The sequence below is a fragment of the Saccostrea cucullata genome, unplaced genomic scaffold (assembly GCF_032062105.1).
Source record: "Saccostrea cucullata isolate Sc308-1 unplaced genomic scaffold, CSIRO_AGI_Scuc_v1 ctg3089, whole genome shotgun sequence".
In the NCBI taxonomy this organism is placed as follows: Eukaryota; Metazoa; Mollusca; class Bivalvia; order Ostreida; family Ostreidae; genus Saccostrea; species Saccostrea cuccullata.
The window spans coordinates 1-20,106 of NW_026934361.1; the positions used below are offsets into that span (position 1 = coordinate 1).

The 20,106-nt window shown below is 34.6% G+C and overlaps 3 protein-coding genes and 1 long non-coding RNA gene across 4 annotated transcripts; 2 read left to right on the forward strand and 2 right to left on the reverse strand.

Annotated features, from left to right (window-relative positions):
• The first annotated feature begins 667 nt into the window (after window positions 1-667).
• On the forward strand, window positions 668-2,861 carry LOC134240580 (uncharacterized). Its single transcript, XM_062722666.1, has 2 exons — window positions 668-874; window positions 1,547-2,861. The coding sequence occupies exons 1-2, from the start codon at window positions 673-675 to the stop codon at window positions 2,749-2,751; spliced, it is 1,407 nt and encodes a 468-aa protein (XP_062578650.1). The 5' UTR covers window positions 668-672; the 3' UTR covers window positions 2,752-2,861.
• Window positions 2,862-2,872: 11 nt separating this feature from the next.
• On the reverse strand, window positions 2,873-4,048 carry LOC134240581 (uncharacterized). Its single transcript, XM_062722667.1, has one exon. It carries the CDS (start codon window positions 4,024-4,026, stop codon window positions 2,887-2,889), a length of 1,140 nt encoding a protein of 379 aa, XP_062578651.1. The 5' UTR covers window positions 4,027-4,048; the 3' UTR covers window positions 2,873-2,886.
• On the reverse strand, window positions 4,026-5,014 carry LOC134240584 (uncharacterized). Its single transcript, XM_062722669.1, has 3 exons — window positions 4,742-5,014; window positions 4,073-4,346; window positions 4,026-4,034 (listed from the first exon to the last, which is right to left on the reverse strand). Exons 1-3 carry the CDS (start codon window positions 4,951-4,953, stop codon window positions 4,026-4,028), a joined length of 495 nt encoding a protein of 164 aa, XP_062578653.1. The 5' UTR covers window positions 4,954-5,014.
• A 3,788-nt stretch (window positions 5,015-8,802) lies between these two features.
• LOC134240585 (uncharacterized) lies at window positions 8,803-10,627 on the forward strand. The gene is made up of 3 exons (XR_009986472.1): window positions 8,803-8,880; window positions 10,153-10,334; window positions 10,465-10,627. It is a non-coding gene; the product is annotated as an uncharacterized LOC134240585 (long non-coding RNA).
• Window positions 10,628-20,106: the final 9,479 nt, after the last annotated feature.

Consider the following 20,106-nt stretch of genomic DNA (forward strand, 5'->3'; position numbering starts at 1 on the left):
TTGGTATCCAGATTAGTTTTGATGACAAAAATTAGGCCTAGTAAATGTTTTAAGGCACAGCTGCATCAACCATCCATAAGTAATTATGTTTCCAGTCGAGTTGCATACATTTCCTTCATTTTTTGTGTTTAATTCATTCCAAATCAAATCAAATGCTGGCCAGAAAATCAACATGATCACAGACAAAAACTTGTTTCTTATTTGGATTGCCATTGTGAAATGACATATTTTCTGTATTTAGATTATGAACATCGTCGGTAACTCACGCAGTCACGGGTAAATCACATCGATTGTATACGAGTAAAAATCGGTTTGGGCTTCAATAATAAAAATCCCATTTATTACGCACACATAACATTGCATTTCCAATAAAGACGTCATTTTACACTTCTCAAGTTCTTAGGTCACATAAAACAATTTTTGCATTCTCGCTTGTAAAGTTCCAATGAAATTATTTTTTTTAGATTTCTCTCAATTCATAACTATTTACCTTTGTCAGGTTAATCTGATAATACTACAATCGCCATATTGTTTATGTTAGACACCTACTCCCAAAATGCAACAGTCACAATGTCTACAGCCGCTGCATAGCCTTCGTAACGCAGTGGAGTAGGCTGTGACGTCATAGCTAAGCACATATAAACAAATCGCTGTCATATATACACGTGAAACATGCCGGAGACTTGCTGTTGCGTACCTGGTTGTAGTAATAGAGGTGGACATGCTTTCCCATCAGATCAAACGAGACGAAAATCATGGATTCACGCAATTAGACGAGGGGAAACACGTTTCCAGAGCTGGGAACCTTCTGCCTATGCCGTTGTGTGCAGATCGCATTTCAAAGAGAGCGATTATTTAGCAGAGACTGTTCACGGTAAAATTCTTTGAAAATCTTGTGTATTTCTTAATATTATCACAAATCAGTACATTTTACATAAATTTATAATGCAGAAGATTAGTTTAGATAAAATGTTAAAAATGTAGGTATGAAATCGATAACATTCAAGCATAGAATACATATAAAACGTTAGATTTCGCGGATTACATTTTTGAGGTTTTATTATTTTCTTTCAGTAAACTCCCGTAATTCTTTTATTTGTGTTTTTCATTTCTCATGAACCAAAAATAGTTAAATTATATGATCGTAAACAATTGCAACAGCTCTTGACATCAAATGCCAAGCCAGTACACCCCGCTGATTTGCACTATCGGAACATGCCATACATACGTAAATAACTGCCCTGTGTAAACATCTGGCATCGTAAATTTCTCTGTTCAATGAGACCACCTGTTGTTAATGAAGTCTTCTACTGCATTTGCTAATTACATATTAGTCTTATCCTCTAAACTGATTATCAAACAAAGATATATTAGCATCTTCAGTCTAACTTACTTAAGTTACTTATATGTATATACATGTATATATAAATATTTTTTTTTTTTACAAATACACATGTTCATATTAATCATTAAATGTTTTCGATACTGAAAGGATAAAACTTTGAAATATTTATTTTTTGCTTAAAAATATCAATATTATTTTCAGGAAATACACCTTTAAGTAAGAGGTTACGGAAAACAGCAGTACCCAGCCTTTTCCAATGGGCAGATCCAACAAGCCCAGCTGTACTTGCTAGAGCTGACAGAGCTAGGACAAGGGGTGTCAAAAGAAAATTAATAGAAGATATTGCATCTACAAGTCAAAGTTCAGAAGAATTTTTTTTTGATGACATTAATATTGTAGAAGAAACTATCAGTGATTACAGCAGTAGTCTTAATGAAAATATCTCGAGTCAACATGATGATCAGCAAACAATTCGACAAAATGTAGGAACACAAACGCCAACATTTCCCCCAATGTGTATTGATAACTTTGAAAAGGATGATGCTGGTATTCATTTTTACACTGGTTTGGAAACAATCTCTAAATTTTATTTTGTATTAAGAACTTTAGGTCCTGCAGCTTATTGTTTAAATTATGTATATCACCAAGTCACAAATATCAGTGTCCCAGATCAATTTTTTCTTGTTCTCATCAAATTGAGGCGACACAGAACTAATTTTGAATTGTCAAGATTATTCAGTATTTCGGAAAAAACTGTATCGAATATATTCTATACTTGGATTCTATTCATGTCCAAACAGTGGAGAGAAGTTGACATATGGCCACCTAAATCCCTTGTGAAATATTTTTGTCCCTCTGATTTTAAACTAAAGTTTCCTAAAACCCGAGTGCTAGTTGATGGAACGGAGTGTCCTATCAAGAAACCAAAACAACCAAAATCCCAGCAAGCTACGTTCTCGACATATAAAAATAAGAACACAGTGAAAATTCTGGTTGGTGCAACCCCTGGCGGCTTAGTTTCTTATGTATCTTCTGCATATGGTGGTTCTACAAGCGACAGACAAATAGTGGAACGTAGCAGTTTGTTGAATTTGTGTGATCCTGGTGACTCTATCATGGCTGATAAAGGATTCAATGTGCAAGACATGTTTGTTCATAAAAATATTCAGATAAACACACCTACATTTTTCAAAAAAAAGAACAGAATGTCTTGTGCAACTGTAGTTCAAGACAGAAAAATTTCGAGCAAAAGGGTGCATATTGAGCGAATCATTGGTCTTGCTAAAACTTTTAAAATTTTAACTGAACCTATGAATAGCTCAGAGACAAAGCTGTCCTCACATATAACTTTTGTGTGTTTTATGTTATGCAATTTTAAAACTTGTATTGTCCCATCATATGCATAGTAAAGTAAATAAATTATTTTCATTACATATATACAATATTGGGTTTTATATTTGATGTTGGCTTTTCAAACTTGGTGCATCATTGTAACAATAAAATTGAAAAAAAAAAATTGAATGCATCTTAATCTTTCAAATTTATTTTGAACAATGACAGTCTTCATAAGATTTGAAATAATTTTTTTCTAGAACAGCAGTCCTGAAATGATTTTCATAGAAAATATTCAGTTTTCTTATCATCTCTGAAATAAAATTATCATTTCTTTGAATTGGGAAAAATAAAATATCATTGAATGTATATACAATAAAGTAACATATTTTTTTCTCTGCACAAAAAAGTTGTCCCTGAACTTGATAGTAATAATCATGGTTTTTGTCCAATGAAAATTTGCCGTCATTTTGTCTTATGTATGGGACTGTCTGTCTGGAGATCATTTCGTTCCTTGCAATATAAGGGCATTTCACTTCCACAACAGTGTCTTCGTCGATGATTCCATCCGGTGAAGCGGCCAAATACGGATTTGTAAGGCTTACACATATTCCTGTGTCATACACTGTATGTCCAGTAATGTCTTGGAATTTTTTCATGGCAACTTTTTCAAACTTTTGTCCATGGAGAATTGGTGCAGAATGAAGTTTGCGTTGTTTCGTAACAAGTGTCTCTGCTAATTTTACTTTGTCTGTTCTATCAGTCATTTTGCAAATTCTGCCAAACACAGAAGAGTGCAGACGCTTGCATCTTTCTTCATGCCACATATTGCATGCAGCCTGTTTTGCTGTATTTAAATTCAGAATTCGTGCCTCTTCTTCTGTAATCTGTGAAACATTTATTTCATTTAAATACGCATAGCTTCCTTGAAGAGTAAAGTAGTCATGGTCCACATCAATGCCCCTCATGTTTGCTGGAGGGAAAGTTTGAAATATAGGGGTCTTGCTTACTCCTGGATATGAAAGGCATACATTCTGGAAGTAAGACTTGTATCCTAGATTATTCCTATACTCGAAAGGCCTAGGATCAAATCCATCTGCGAAATTACAAATTTCATCACATCCAGGCATGTCCAGGTTATTCGCTTTCATAGGGGTTCCTCTATGTGGCCTCACTCTATGAAACGTTTGCAGCCTTTGTGTGCATGTTTGTTCGGTTTTCACAGATCCGTGTGTTTTGAATGAAAGGCATGCAAACAGTGCTGTGCATATATGTTTACAGTGTGCTAGAGGTCCCATTCCTGCTGCACACTCACACTGACATTCTGTAATATTGCCATCATTTTCCATTACAATATCTATAGTATAAACTACAGACTTTGACATCTCGATCTGCTCTGATGGCACTCCTAACATACCATAGGGCATTGTTTTCAGTGGTACGGATGTACTTGATAAATCCATCGTTGTACAAATTCTTCGCTTTGGATTCTAAATTTTTATTGAACTGTGCCAAGTATGTTGTAATATTATCCATATTGCACCCAGGAAAATTCTTGTCACTGTTCAGATCTTCATATTTTTGAGGATCAGGTAGGACCATCACATAATCTTGAGCAGCAGTAAGGTCTGTCCTGGAGCAGTGAGCATTGCGTGTGTATGCCTCAAGCCTGTATAAAAACAAATAAGCTGTTGTATAACATTGATACATGTGCCTATTTGACAATTTTTCTATGAAAAAAAAATTAACCAGGTTAACCATTGTTTCTAAAATATATTTCAGAGAGGCATATATTTGAAAAATTGCCAGAAAATCATAAAATATTACGTATATTTTTAATTTATGGCCCGTAGAAAAAATGCCTAGGAAATTCGGGTTATATCGTAAAACCAGCTAGTTAAGTTCTGCAATACATTTTGTCGCGTAAAACTATCAACTGAATTTAATAATTGTCTTTTCTATATTACATCTTCCTTACTTCTTGCTGAATTGAATAATCAAGTCAGTATTTTAAGTAAAACACGAATCATTGCTATGTTAAACATTGTTATGTTGCGTACATACCTTTCTACAAGCTCTCTTTTTCGTCCCGATTTTTTTGCACCAAATTTTTCGAGTTCCTTTCGTAATTCAGGAATAGTCATTGAACCAAAATTAGTTGCCATTGTAATGAATTTCCACTTAAGACAATATAAAACACGTTCGCTTTCTTTAAGAATACTGATACTGATAAGATGAAGAGATGCCATTATCAGCTGTTTTGTGTTGGACCGCATTTTCCTGTGGCGACCTCTCACGGTGCAAGATAAGATAACTCACTCCGGTTCCCCATTAACGTCAGAACTGATTCCTATAATGAACTTGGAAATGAAATTAGCACTCTCAGTACTTTCCGTACCTTGATTCAATTTTCCAAACAAGGAAATGGACGTAAAAGTTGTGTCCCTTTTGTTCTGTTTAGAATATTTGATACGGTCGTTTTTATAAAATGTTTCAGATTAAATGATTAAATATCATAACAAGAAACAAAAAAATTAAAATAATTTACATGTGCGTTTATTTTATAGAAGAATTACTACTTTTTATTCCTTTAAAAAGACATTTGAAACCAAAATTAATGTTAATATTTCAAAATTTATATGTAGCATTAACATTTTTTTCAAATACCTCATGTGAACACTTGAGAGAAAATCTTCTTCTACTGGGTATTAAGTAGATAATTTATTGGACATAGGTTTCTCTGAGTGGAGGAATCTATATAATGAAAAAGATAACATAGTAGTACAGTATCGAGTTACAGTGTACTCGACGGAGAGCGTTAAAATTTATTTACCCATTGGATGCCTGATTTCAATGAAACGAAAATTTGAATCAACGATTCACATATGTTTCAAGTTGTTTGGTTCAGTGGTTCTTGAAAAGAATCGCAAAAAAATCAGAACATAAAAACCCCTTGCATATAAGAACAATCAAATCTTTGTCTGTTTTAAATTTAAATGGGTACTGTTGTTTCTAGATAGATAATGGAATTAGAATTTCCATGGCAATATATACCTCTATACACACTGCGGTGTTTTAGGAGGAGTTGAACTAACAAACTGTTCGTTTCTATATTCAAAATATGGCCAAAAATCTAAGTTGAAAAGTACCGAAATTCCAGAAAATACTGACATCGGAATTACCTGGCAATATGCACATCTACACACTGTTCAGCGCTAACTGTTTTTTTTTATTAATTTAACACTTTCACGTGTACATATAAAATAATTTTCATCATTTGGTACACAATAACATCGGGTCTACACACAATATAGAGTTATGTTTATAGAATGTGAAAGGTGTTTTGAAAAAAAAAAAGACAAAGAAAAGGGGGTGGGGTCAGCAAGAAAAAAACCTTTCTTCTATTACAAATAATACAAAAAAAAAAAATAAAAAATCACTCGAATAAATTATAGGATGTACATCTTAAATTTTTGAGGTATGATGTGACTTGTAGTTTCTTTGAAGATGTAACTAAATCTAAGACTGAGAGTGGTCAGTTATTTATATGCTACTAGCATATACAGTATTTCAAGCAAAAAAATCTAGCATGATAATTCATAAATGCACAAACAACAGCCACACATATAGTATAAGACTGCGATAGAGTCTGTCCAGCAAGGAACGCATGCGTCGCCTGGTTTTAGATCCTTTAAAGATGTTACTAATATAAATCTACTAGTAATTGTTTTAGTCTTCTGATTATTTTATTCTCTCTACGCTTTACGATAAGGCCAATGAATTTACATACAGATATCTTGATCAGTCTTTATAAGAAAAGTTATTTTAGAAAAATGTTAGATCAAGAAATGCTTTATCCGAAATTTCAGCGCTAATAGAGGAAGCGAATGACATCTGCCATCAGTTGCAGTACTTAGTGGTCTCGCGCTGTTCATCATAGGTACATGTAGCTTCAAATTAATTTTATGATTAAGATAAATTAAGGATATGAATTCAGAGGGCCATACTGCTTTTAACGACAGATGATACAAACAAAAAAATGGTTGTCTACATCGATATAAATTTTTTGGCCTAATTTCATTGCAAATGGTGTGAATAACAAATGTCTAGAATATAAGGAAATTGTAAACCGTCTGTAATGTTCAAAAGTCTGGCCATCTGAAACTATCCTTATTAATCTTCAGAAATATTTTTTACCTCAAATGGTAGAGAGTGACGTGTCATCAAAATATGTAGACTCATCAAGAGGCTTATAGACCACAGCGCTCACCTGAATCAATATCCCCTCCTATTCGTCATCAGCAGATTTTTCCAATCATATATTATGCAGTTATTGACTGGGTATGAGGGCAACATATGATTTGTTGGACCTGAAGGTGAAAATTAGGGCTGGGTATTGGCCCGAGATTTCGTATTGCGATATATTGCGATATTTTAAAGCGTATTGCGATATGTATTGCAATATTTTCAAGGTAATAAAAATGGCATTTTCGTACTAAATTTACTTTAATTTACATGCAGAATGTACATAACTATGATAAGTAACCAACATGGAAAAAAATCTTGTTGATTTCAGTTAAGTTATGCTCTGAAATGTTCCAACAAAACAACTTCTGACTTACTGTTTGGCTTAATAACACACTTTCATAAGTCCATTTTTATTTTTAATGACAAATTTCCTTAATCTAAGTATATTGCCAATATATCGATATTACAAAATGGTATTGCGATACGATATTCTTTGTCATTGTGTTGCAATATATTGAAATATCGATATTATTGCCCAGCCCTAGTGAAAATGTTGCCCGTGGCCGCAGGCCAAGAGCAACATTTTCACCTTCAGGTCCAACAAATCATGTGTTGCCCGAATCCCAGTCTATAACTGTTTTGTGATACCCTTCAGTGCTCACTTAAGATTTAATCAATACACACTATATTATCAATTACTTTATATGGAAAATTATGGCTTACTCAGTAAATATAAAACAATAGCTGAGAAAGAACAAAATTAATTATATTTTTATTATATCACAAAAATTATTTATCACAAAACATACTCTTCCCTTCTTCCTTACCTTGCTGGTAGCAACAACTCTTGCAGCTCTTAACTTCGGCTATTTCCGTGTCGCCGATATTGAACGATGATTAATTACTTGTGACGTAGCAGTGACGTTGCGGTCTAACAATTCTTATGTTGGACCGGCAGGCCAGTCAACAGTGAAATTGTTAGACCGATGTAATAAACATATCTTTTGTTGGATTTTTTATTAGTAATAAATATACAGAAAGACATTTATAAGAGTATAACAGATCCCTATGTAAAACGTTGATTTACCAATGTAGCCTTACACTACCCTAAGGGAGTCAAGATTTGAATACTGATTGAGGATGATTCCATTTCAATAGGATTAATTATGGCATTGCTGTTCTTTAAACGAAGATTTGTCAATTAAGAATTCATCACATAAAAACTTTCTGCATGTTTAAGGATATCATATCAAAAATAAAGAACATTGCGGGCAAATACGCCGTAAGATAACATCTGGGAACACAGGTACTTGGGGGCTGTCCACAAGTACCTGTGTCTGAGAATAAGAAAAAAAAATAAATCTATAAAGATATGTTTGATAAACATAATTAACTTTTCTGCTCTAGTTCTAGATCTATAGGTAGGACTTGAAAATCAATTGAGTTAAATTACTGTATCGAATATTCAATGGCGGCTACAAACTCCGAACATACCTAAGTTTGTTTTATTTGTTTGCTGTTTTCTAAAAAAAAAATAGAAACAGTAAATATAAAATACATGCCATTGAATTCAATTGCATGTTGCTGGCGGTGCTGTTAAGTTGTAACAGAATAGAAAACGACAAATATAAGATGGCAGCAGCTCTTGTCGTTGGGTTAATATTTATTTCTTGTAAGTTTTAGTTTAATTAAAATTTTAACCATAGATTAATTAAAGGTTCATTTTTTTTATCGGCTTTATCTAATAGAAAATGATTTATTTAAAAAAAAACTGGAAAATGTTTTATTTATAATTGAATTAACAGTGAATTCTTTAGTATATATGTATGGAGTATTAACAAGTGTTTAGTATATAGACATGATTTTGTTGCAGTGTCACAAACTAAGGCCACCTACTGCTACTATTCCTATAACTACTCCAGATATTACTGTTCCAACGACAGCAGAGGTTACTTGTAAGTACTATAGCATATATTTTACACCCCTGGTACTCCTATTACAACTCAAAGTCATTGTAACTCATCAAAACTTTACGTCATTAATTTTGATAGTTTAGAATATGTTATGATTTAGTATATATCTATTTATTTTCTAATATGTTGACGGTGCGACCGTTAGAGCGAGCGCAAACTCTTCTATTTGTTTTAACGTGACATTTGGTGCGTCTAGACTCTGACGTCACATGACGTCGTATGTAAGTTACAAATACCAAGAAAATACTTATCAGTGCTGAAAGTTAATGAAAAAAGTTACGTTTACAATTTATCTTCAATATGTACTAGTATCCATTTAATCAAGGCGAGTAAACTTTTTGTTGAACATTTGCCGTCATTCTCGCGAGAACGCAACTTTGCAAGTGATGCATTGTGGGTCAAAATTACTGCGGCAAAAAATTCAAAAGAATGAATGTGCAGTAGTCCGAATTTTCTCTTCGCCCAGGCGTTGTCGGTAGAGCTCGCAGTTACGAGCGTCGCTTCGCGACGCTCGCTGCGCTCGCTATTATTTACATGTACTTTTATTTAATTACCGGGTATTCTATCATTGTTTTTTTTTTAATTATTCATTTTTTTATTTGTTTACTAGTATTTCATTTCATTTTCATTTATTTCATTTCAGTAATTTCAATATTGATAATAAAAAGATCATACATTATAGCGAGCGCCGCTCGCGTAGCGAGCTCAATAGACTAACGTGTACGAACGGAGGAAATTCGGGTTGAAATCTGCACATTGTTCCAAGAAATTTTTATCTCACCGCGTGAAAATATTCCAAACTCCCAATAATCCTTTGCGCTGCATAGCAACATGCACATGGTGGCTTATATAGCAACAAATTACTTGAAAAAAAATTACGAACAACAATTTAATGCAATCTCCATGCCATAAAAATATCGTTTCGTCCTAAGTCAACTGAACTTTTTATCTGACGTCATACTTTCGTCACTTTAACGGTTCGGATATTTCCGATTTAGTCGGAAACCTCCGAGAAGTTCAGAATCTCAATCCCGATGCTTAGGAGGTTATTTCTTTTTATTGTTTTTTCTCTCTTTTTCTTGAATGATAGGCAGTACATGTACATGTATGTGTAGGTTTATGATAGTACATAACTGCACTCGCCCCAACGGTTACACCGTAAACATATTAATTATATAAGATAAATTCTAAAAATTAAGCCATCGGAGCAGATCCTTTTAATTGGAATTTAATGTTGTCAAGACATTTTTTCAGGGACAGTCGGAGTATCGCCGGAATAGTCGTAGGCTGCGTAGTCGCCCTGGTTGTGGTTATAGCCGCCATTGTCTACTGTAAAAAGAAAGATCAAAACCAAACACGGGTGGTGGAAATCCGGAGCAATGGCACCACACAGATACATTCCATTACAAATATCCACCCCCCTCCCGGACCACCAGGTGAACTCTCTCTCTCTCTCTCTCTCTCTCTCTCTCTCTCTCTCTCTCTCCTGATCGGATAACAAGTACTGAAGTTTTCATATTCCAATTTCATATTCTGTATTTTACTTTAGACCTCTCTCAATTACAGGTGGGTATTCCTACGCGGGCGTTCCTTCCTATCCTCCCACGCGTGGGTTGCCCCCACCGTTTAGACCTCATCTCCCCCCTAGTGGACCTCCCCCGGCTGTATTTCCTCCCACCAACCCGCCACAGTATCCTGGAATGCCGCCTCCGTCCTGTTAACTGTGTTGTAAATGTAAAGGCTCACAGTCCCTCAAAATCCGTTTTTACTATATTAGTTGTATGTATAATACCTTTATATTTCAATTTAATTACAATGCAAATAAAAATTATAGAATACAAATGGAAAATTATAGAATACAAATAAAAATTATACAATACAAATGGAAATACAAACTGGCAAAGATCTAATATTGCCACGTTTGACTTGCCATAAAAATCAGCAGTTCAAATGATTTATAGTTTAAGATTATATAGGAAATACAATCCTCCGGAAACGTTCACTGCCTAGTATAATGTTCCTCAATGTACAAGGTCGCAATGCTCCATTCACAAATTCTTGGAAAAAGTACCTCAAGAACCACTGATGTTGGTGCAAGTGAAAAATAAATGAACTTGAAATGAGCTTAGACAAGCTCAATGTTCAATTTTCATTATAAACTCTTTTTTTTTTTATTATTATAAATCGTTTTAATTAACCGCGTTATTTTGTACTTGTTACTTCAACAAATGAAAGGGAGATGGAAAAACATGTTTCCGATTTTTTTCCCCGATTCATGTTTGATTTTTATTTAAAGCCTGCACTGTAAGCTTGTACTTTTTATCTTAATAAAATATGGTTTAAACTTAGCTTGACTTCCATTTGATATTTGACGCGTCCATTATAATGTTTAATAGAAGTGTTTAAAAAAATGTAACAATTTAGATCCTGGTGAGCTCTCAAAGAAGATGGGAGAACAAGGCGGGAAGAATGCCTATAGCGCCCGATATTAAGAAATCATATTTAATATGTGAATTGAGTATTTCAATTAACTTCTAATTATTGAAATTTTTGAAATTATGAGAAAAAAAAAATAATGAGAGAAAAAAAAATCTCGTAAAAAAATTTTCTTTCATAAAATTAATAGATGGTATTCGTGGGATTCGAACCCTAGCAATAAAAATCTGACATTTCAATAACCTACTGCCTTGTAGACTAACGCGTTAACCACTATGCTACATCACTCATGCTGATTTTGGGCATTTAAATCATGTTTGTGATATAACCCGCGACTTAATGGACTTGAAGTATATCTCAGATAGATGCGAATGTTGTGTCATAAAAGTGTACTTTTAAGATCGCTCCCTGTTTTTGTAAACCAAAAAATGTGTATTTTATTGCAAACTTTTAGGATTATCTTTCAAAAAAATGAAGCGAAGACCCACTCATATTGAAAAATTTTGTTTAAGTACGAGAAAATGATCGTTTTTGTTCTTTTTAGTGTGTGAAAGCTTTTTCATAGGCAAATATTTTCTATTTTTGTAAGATTTTTGTAAATTGTAGAGATTTTACATAAAGAATATTTCAATATTTACGAAAGCCTACAAGGGTCAAATTAGAAAATGAAGAAAAAAAATTAAGTCGTAATAAGGACTTTTTATCTCGTAAAAACGACTTTTTATCTCGTTATTACGACTTTAATAACGACTTTTTATCTCGTTTTTACGACTTTCTAAAGTCGTAATAACGACTTTTTATCTCGTTATTACGACTTTCTTAAGTCGTAATTACGACTTTTTATCTCGTAATAGCGACTTTATTAAGTCGTAATAACGACTTTTTATCTTGTAATTACGACTTTTTATCTCGTTATTACGACTTTTTAAAGTCGTAATAACGACTATTTATCTCGTAATAACTTTTTTTTATCTCGTAATAACGACTTTTTATCTCGTTATTACGACTTTTTATCTCGTTATTACGACTTTCTTAAGTCATAATAACGACTTTTTATCTCATTTTTACGACTTTTTATCTCGTTATTACGTCTTTCTTAAGTCGAAATAACGAATTTTTATCTCGTAAAAACGACTTTCTTAAGTCGTTATAACGACTTTTTATCTCGTTATTACGACTTTCTTTAGTAAGATTATTTTCAATTGTTTGCTATTTTTGACCTTTCTGTATTACGGAAACATGACCGCCTCGTGAAGTTGATTTATACATCAAACTGACAAAATAAAATGAGTATCATCTGCTTATCAGGCACGTTGCAGGGCGGGGGTGGAGGCTTCTCCATTATTTTCTCAAACATAATTTTCCTGCTGATGAAAATGTTCATTAGAGTTCATTGCCCCCCCCCCCAACCCAACACTTCTTGTTGCTATAGCCAAATAAGGGTAGTAGTATAAGGCGTCTAGATAGATGGTTCAACTGAGTGCACTTTTTATGCAAATGAGGTCAAAAATGGAGGATTCTGAATGGTTGGGGGGATAGGGGGGTCAACGGAGTGCAGCCCCCTGGGGGATAGGGGGGTCAAGGGAGTGCAGATTAGAGGTCTGGGAGGATAGGGGGGTTCAACTCAGTACAGGTCTTAGGGTGGGGGGGATAGGGGGTCAACTCAGTACAGTCCTTGGGGGGCTAGGTGGGTCAGTACATAGCTCTAAATACGGTGTTTACACTCTACTATACGTGGCTACTACGATTCACAAACGCTGCTACTACGATTTTTTGGCAGCGACTCAAGAATGTGATTATGACGTCACGCATTCATTCACAGTCTAAAGCCTAGTCTAGACAGCCTAACCGGTTTGAACTGGATTTTCTGAAAACAATAACAACCTGGATTTTCTGAAAACAAGAACACAACAAGACAGATTAGAACAAGGCAATTTTTATACAGAATCAAAAATACATCAATTTACTTTTTTTTTCGTCTTCTGTGCCTTTTTAGAGATCTGTAATCAATCACTCTGTTATACCCCAAATTTTACAATAAATATTCCCAGATAGCAGGATGTTATTGGACCTTTGTTGGGCCAACAATGCTCCTTATGTTGGGCCACCGTTTGTATTCAACATTGGGCCATCGGTAATTTGCTCATCGGCCCTTAATCAAACCAACTTGTTGGCTTATTGTTGGGCCAATGTAACAGTTAATATTGGGCCACTGTTGGGCCAATGTATTTTTCAAATATTGGGCAAACGTCATTTTTGTACAATTGGGTCATTGTAAGTAGTTAATGTTGGGCCAACGGTAATTTGCTCATCGGCCCTTAATCAAACCAACTTGTTGGCTTATTGTTGGGCCAATGTGACAGTTAATATTGGGCCACTGTCGGGCCAATGTATTTTTTAAATGTTGGGCAAACGTCATTTTTGTACAATTGGGCCATTGTAAGCAATTAATGTTGGCCAACGGTAATTTGCTCATCGGCCCTTAATCAGACCAACTTGTTGGCTTATTGCTGGACCAACGAACGGATATTATTGAGCCATTGTTGGGCCACTTATTCTTTCAATATTAGGCAAACATCATTTTTGGGCCAACGTTGGTTTGTATCTTATTGGTTCTCCATCATGACAACTCATTTGCTCTTCACTGGTTGGCCATTTGTCCTCAAAATTTACAAACAAATACATATATTAAGGTTATACTAGTTTTGTAGTACAGTTTAATGGTAAAAGCCCTTTAATACTATCTATATATGCTAGATTAATAGTTTAATACATATTCTCAATATATATCTCATAGCATTAATTAAAAAACTGAGGAAAAAGAAATCAAAATGTAAAATTAAATTATAACATACTAGTATTTTATTGCTCAGTGCATGAAGAAAACATTAATAAAGAAATAAAAGTTGATGCTCACTTCAAGCGTACATGACTGTATACTCCCTCTCTGATGTAAATTTATGCACAAGTTCAGTAAATTGCAGGCATCAATAAGCAGGTCCAACAAATAAACAAAGCCCCCCTGTTCTTAAAATAATACATAAATGAATCCCGTCATTTTGTTTACTTACACAAAAAAAATGTTTCTGGCATCTGCATTTGTAACCGACAAACAGACACAGAAAAGGGTAGAACTACAGGTTTGTCACAGTATATAACAGAAAAATGCTAGGCACTGCCACTTTCCATCTGATTCCTCTCTTAAGTCTTCACTTCTCTCTCCCTCTCTTCTCTCCTCCTCCCCCTTCTTTTCTTCCCTGTCCGTTTCTTCCTCCCCCATCCCTGTCCTTGGCATACCTTAGCTATTCTTTGATTGTGTTCTGAATGTCTTTTTAGAATCTCCAGTAGCACTAAAATTATAGTATTTGGTACTTAATACATTTGTTACTTTTCTCAGTAAAGAGTAAACATACGATTAAATTTACAAGTATATCACTATATGTTTAAGCTGTCAATTAACGACGTTCGATCCTGATATTTAAAGTCTTAAACTTTTTTTGCCAAGTATATTTTAAGTTTCTACTTACATAGCTTAATTAAAATTCAAATAAAAAAATGGGGGTCAATATGCTTCTTTTGGCGCTACAATACATTTAATATGACCTTCTTGCACTGAAATTTGTGTCTTAATTAAAAATTACACCTTCGACGTTTTCCCTGCAATGATTTTATCCAATTAAAGCAAGAAACAAAATGAACTGCAAGTCTATTTAAAAAAAGACACTTTAAAATTGTAACTAAGAAAAAGTTTCAAATTAATTCGCATAATCAATTATTTGACCTTTCTGCACTAATAAAATGTGATTTTTATGGCATTGAAAATTTAATAAGCAAGAAAATTATTTTAAAGTCTTAAACTTTTTCTGAATTTAAGCAAATAGGTCAAAGTTATCTTGAATATTTAGAAAAGAACATCAAAAGTGGGGGTATATGATGTTAATTTTCAGATATAACTAAAAAAGTGTAAATTTTACGTTAAATTTGGCTCAATTTTCCCCCGCGTTTTCAGAATATATTTACTATATTTGTCACACTTTGTTGATAGTATTCATAAGAAATAATTTAATAGATATTTCAGAACCAGCATGGCACATTTTACTGCAAAAAACAGCTTTGTGTGCAACAAGCATGGAAAAATAGGAATCCAAATTAAAGAGTACTGTTATACTTCAAAAGGGAAAAACTGATGATTTTCGTCTAAAAAAAAACCTTTTGCCACAAAATATAGTCCCTATTTTAATTCAACTTGAATGGAATTTAATCGCGGTTTTTTCATTGAATATAGTTCAGTTTGCATTGTAGAATTCAGATCTAATGTTAGAGTTTTAAAATGATGCAGAATTTTATAAATAAAGGACATGACCAAAATCCACTCAAAAACTCAGGATCGAACGTCCTTAAGGAATAACCGTCTTTTTTGTTTCATGGTGTGATTAAGTGATTAGCTTGCATGATGAAGGCATTTATGCATAACATTTCTACGCTTGATCATCATCTTCATAACGATTTTGATTCAATGTTGCCCCATATAAATACATGTATAGAAAAGTCGTTACACTGAACAAATTTTAATTGAAAGAACCCAATTTATGTTCAACATGTTCAAGTTCAACATTTTCAAAATGTTTGATCATGTGCTTGACGTTAAGTGTATATAAGTAAATTAAGTGGTAGACTTCGGAAATGTATTTTACTAGTCACACATTTCAATATAAATAAGGGGCAAATTATTTATTGTTTTAACTGTATCAAAACACATTTGTTATTTTATACTTTAATTTATTTTTCTTGTATAAAAACAAAACATTTAAGGTCAGACGAGACGTTCCTCAAAATCTGTTTTGTATATCTTCGAAATGTTTGAAAAATATTCAAATTTTAATAACTATGATTTCTAAACCAGTTTCTAAACGTTTTTTAAAAAAATCCAAACACTTAAACATTTGAAATTGGAAAATTATTTTTCTTCCCCAAAGGATTATATAAGAAAAACTACCCCAGGTATCTTGCAGAAATGCCTGGTAAGGTACCTCAATTTTTTGTGAGTAAACATGTTTAAGTAGCAATACTTCAATGACAAACTCTTAGAAAAATTTATCTATTATTAAGGAACGTCTCATCTGTCCTTAATCACTGATAATTTATTTTGTTTTGATAAATTATAAGAATTTTAACAAGCCTTGTAAATTCATTTTAGCTAGCTTATACCTTCAAGTAGGATTGGTTGTAGATTTTTTTTTATTGTAGAGACGATCAGATTTGTTAATACATGTATACAGATTTGTAACAATTGAATGTTTATACACATTAGCCCAATGTTGGTCCAAAATATCAGGCCAACATTGGGCCAAGTAGCAAAATGACACTGGACCAACGTCATTTGCCAACATCGGCCCAATGTTCCTATTGACGATGGTCCAACAATGTCGCATTCATTGGACCAATGTTGACGCAACGTTGGGCCAATATCTGTAGAAATAACACTCTACACTGGGCCAATTGGCCCAACATATCGGGCCAACATTGGGCCGATGAGCAAACTTAAATTGGGTCAATGTCATTTGTCAAAATTGGCCCGATGTAACCGATTACATTGGTCCAACGTTGGCCCAATGTTAGCATGCCATCTGGGGTACAGTGTTGACCCAACAGCACATGGCCTCTGCACTTCCCTGTGTCTGCTTTGCGCAGATTTGTACATGATATCGTTCAAAAACTAAACGTTAATTCAGCTGTGCCGAGGCAAACATATTATAAATACTTACAAAGTGGATGCAGATATGCAAGGTATCAGTCTCATTACGCTCGCTCGTCTCAGATTAAAAATGGCGCGGATATTACAAGTAGCCCGGTTGTTGTCTACCCGTGATGCTCAGTCAGATTCATGGTATATTGGGCCAACGTTGGGCCGATGCCAATCCCCAAACAAATATTTTCTCTCATGATAATAATATTATGTTATAATACGAACAGTTAGCCCAACATTAGCGCACCATTATACATAACCAGCGATCGATATTCCATGTTGGGCCATTGCTGGCCCAATATAGGTAACCCAACATAGATAATACAACCATAATGTAAGATTGGGCCAACGATGTTCTGCTATCTGGTTTATTACAAATAAATATAAGCATAAACACAATTCAAAAAATAGAATAAAACACTCTTTGGTGCTGTGATCACTTAAGTGCAAAGTTGAAATGTTGAAAATATCATATCTAAACAAGAGCAGTCATCCAATGGTAAGCATGGACATAGAAAGTCCTCTTAATTATTTCAGAATGTGCCAACGTTGTCCCAACGTAATGCTCAGCAGCTAATTATAAAATTGACACCATCAATTAATTGGCAGTATAATAATTGGGCCTACGTTGGCCCTATATAAATATCCCATCTTTTAAACACCTAAACAAAATAACACTTGTGTGTATTTCAAACATTGTGCCAATGTTGAGCCAACATACTACTACCAACTTGATAGGACACGTTCTTTAAGGGTGTATTAGAAACAATGGGCCAACGTTGGACTAACATAATACTATCAACTTGATAAGACATTTTCTTTAAGGGTTTATTAGAAACATCGGGCCAACGTTGGGCCAACATACTACTTGAACTTGATAAGGAACTTTCTTAAAGGGTGTATTACAAACAATGGGCCAACGTTGGGCAAACATAATACTACCAACTTTATAAGACATTTTCTTTAAGGGTGTATTACTAACAGTGGGCCAACGTTGGGCCAACTTATTACTACCAACTTGATAAGACACATTCTTTAAGGGTGTATAACAAACATCAGGCCAACGTTGGGCCAACATACTACTACCAACTTGTAAATACACTTTTCTTTAAGGGTGTATTATAAACATTGGTCCAACGTTGGACCAACACCAGGATCCTTCCTTCCTTGGGAACTAAAGTGAATGGAAGTTGCTTACGTTGGATCAACGCTGGGCCAACCTAGGAATTCTGTCATGGTCAAGAAGGTTGACTTGTTAACATTGGTCCAACGTTGGCCCATCGTTGTTCCCCCAACGCCAACCATACAACCTTTTACAAATGTTGGCCCAACATAGTCATGCTATCTGGGTTGAAGACTTTACTAAAGTGTATACGACCAATCAGGTAGTAGGCGTAACTTGGGTGGAATAACCTTCTCTTTTTCATGTCCTTGAGCAAATCTTGAAGACAGTCTTCTGAATTTCTGTACCAGTGGCTTACATCCAGAATACCAGGAACACCCTCGATTGACCACTTGTATTCAGGATCACCAGGAACACCCCATATTGGGTACTTGGATTCAGGACCACCAATTATTCCCTGAATATAGCTGGAGACTAGGTTTCTTCTCTTAGGACAATCTGCAGCATGAATTTTTTGTCTTGTTTCCAACCATACTATTTTGGTAATTTCTCTTTGATTAGGCGATTCTGTGGAATGAATTTTAAAATTCATGAAATCCTGTATGGCTTCTTCTGTGGTTTTCATCCAAGGTCCCTTCTTGTCAATACCTCCGAATATCTCAATATACCAACGATGCTCCGTTTTCTCTGTCATATTTTTTGCGTGCTCCATTTTTACCTGTGTCCAGTTCCAAGTGCTCACCAAAAGTGATCTTTAATGTCCAGCTCTGGTTTATATACCTTTACTGTAAGGGGCCGTGTGCATCAATACTTTTTACCTGCGTTTTTATACCTGTTGCATCATCTGTAAAGGACCGTGTGCAAAAAATATGATAGACCTACGTTTTTTTTTTATGCTGACTATACAGGTAATACTAGGGGACCGTGTGCAAAAAATATCCGGAGGAGAATTCGACAGTTAGAAGCTTTTGTTAGTTTTTAAGAAATAAAAGAAAAATCATTTAATATCACAGTTATGTTATGTTATTTTATGACGTCATCTTTTATACACTCGGGTTCGGGTTCCCTGGATTTGTCACTCTTAATGTAGTCGATAAATTTACGGGCGAATGTTGATGATTTAATGTGTTCAATACTTGGATAAAACATTGTGTATGATTGAAATTAATGATTAAAAGTTGTTTAATATATATAGTATTCCATGATTTAACTGTTATCTTATTTTATATTGTATTGCATACAGAGAATGGAAAGATGTTGAATATCCATAAGTTTATCCTTATTTACATGATTTCTTGTATTACACGTTAGGTAGCGCTTTTTCCAAAAGCGATTTATTTGTTTTAACCTATCACATGTCACGATTTTTGATCACATGATTGATTATTGAAGTTGCCGCCATATTGAACTGTCGTTTGCTTTTTGCAAAAGCGATTTTTTTGTGTTATCCTATCACATGTCAGGATTTTAATCACATGATGGATTATCGATGTTTGCCGCGATATTTGGCTATCATCTGGTATTGTGTATAAATACATACCCTCCTGAGAGCTCACTGTCATTCTGCATTTTATTCTGATTGACTTTAGAAGAAAGAAGAAGAAGAAGAAGATGGAAAACTTATTTCAGGAAGAATTATACATGATCCCCGGAATTGCTATTGAGCACCATGTTGTCGTCAGGACGATTGACACAGGAGAGGAGATCAGTAGATTCAACATGGTGAGGATTCAGATGAATACCGAGCCACAGAACAGGACTAGGAGGGCACACCCTTACAGAAGTAGGCGAACACCCCGATCGCCGCCCCCACCACCGCCCAGACCTGCTGGCCCCCAAACCAGAGCCAGGAACGAGGGACGGATTCCCCGCTGGGGGTTCCGGCTGCCCACCCAACCGATTA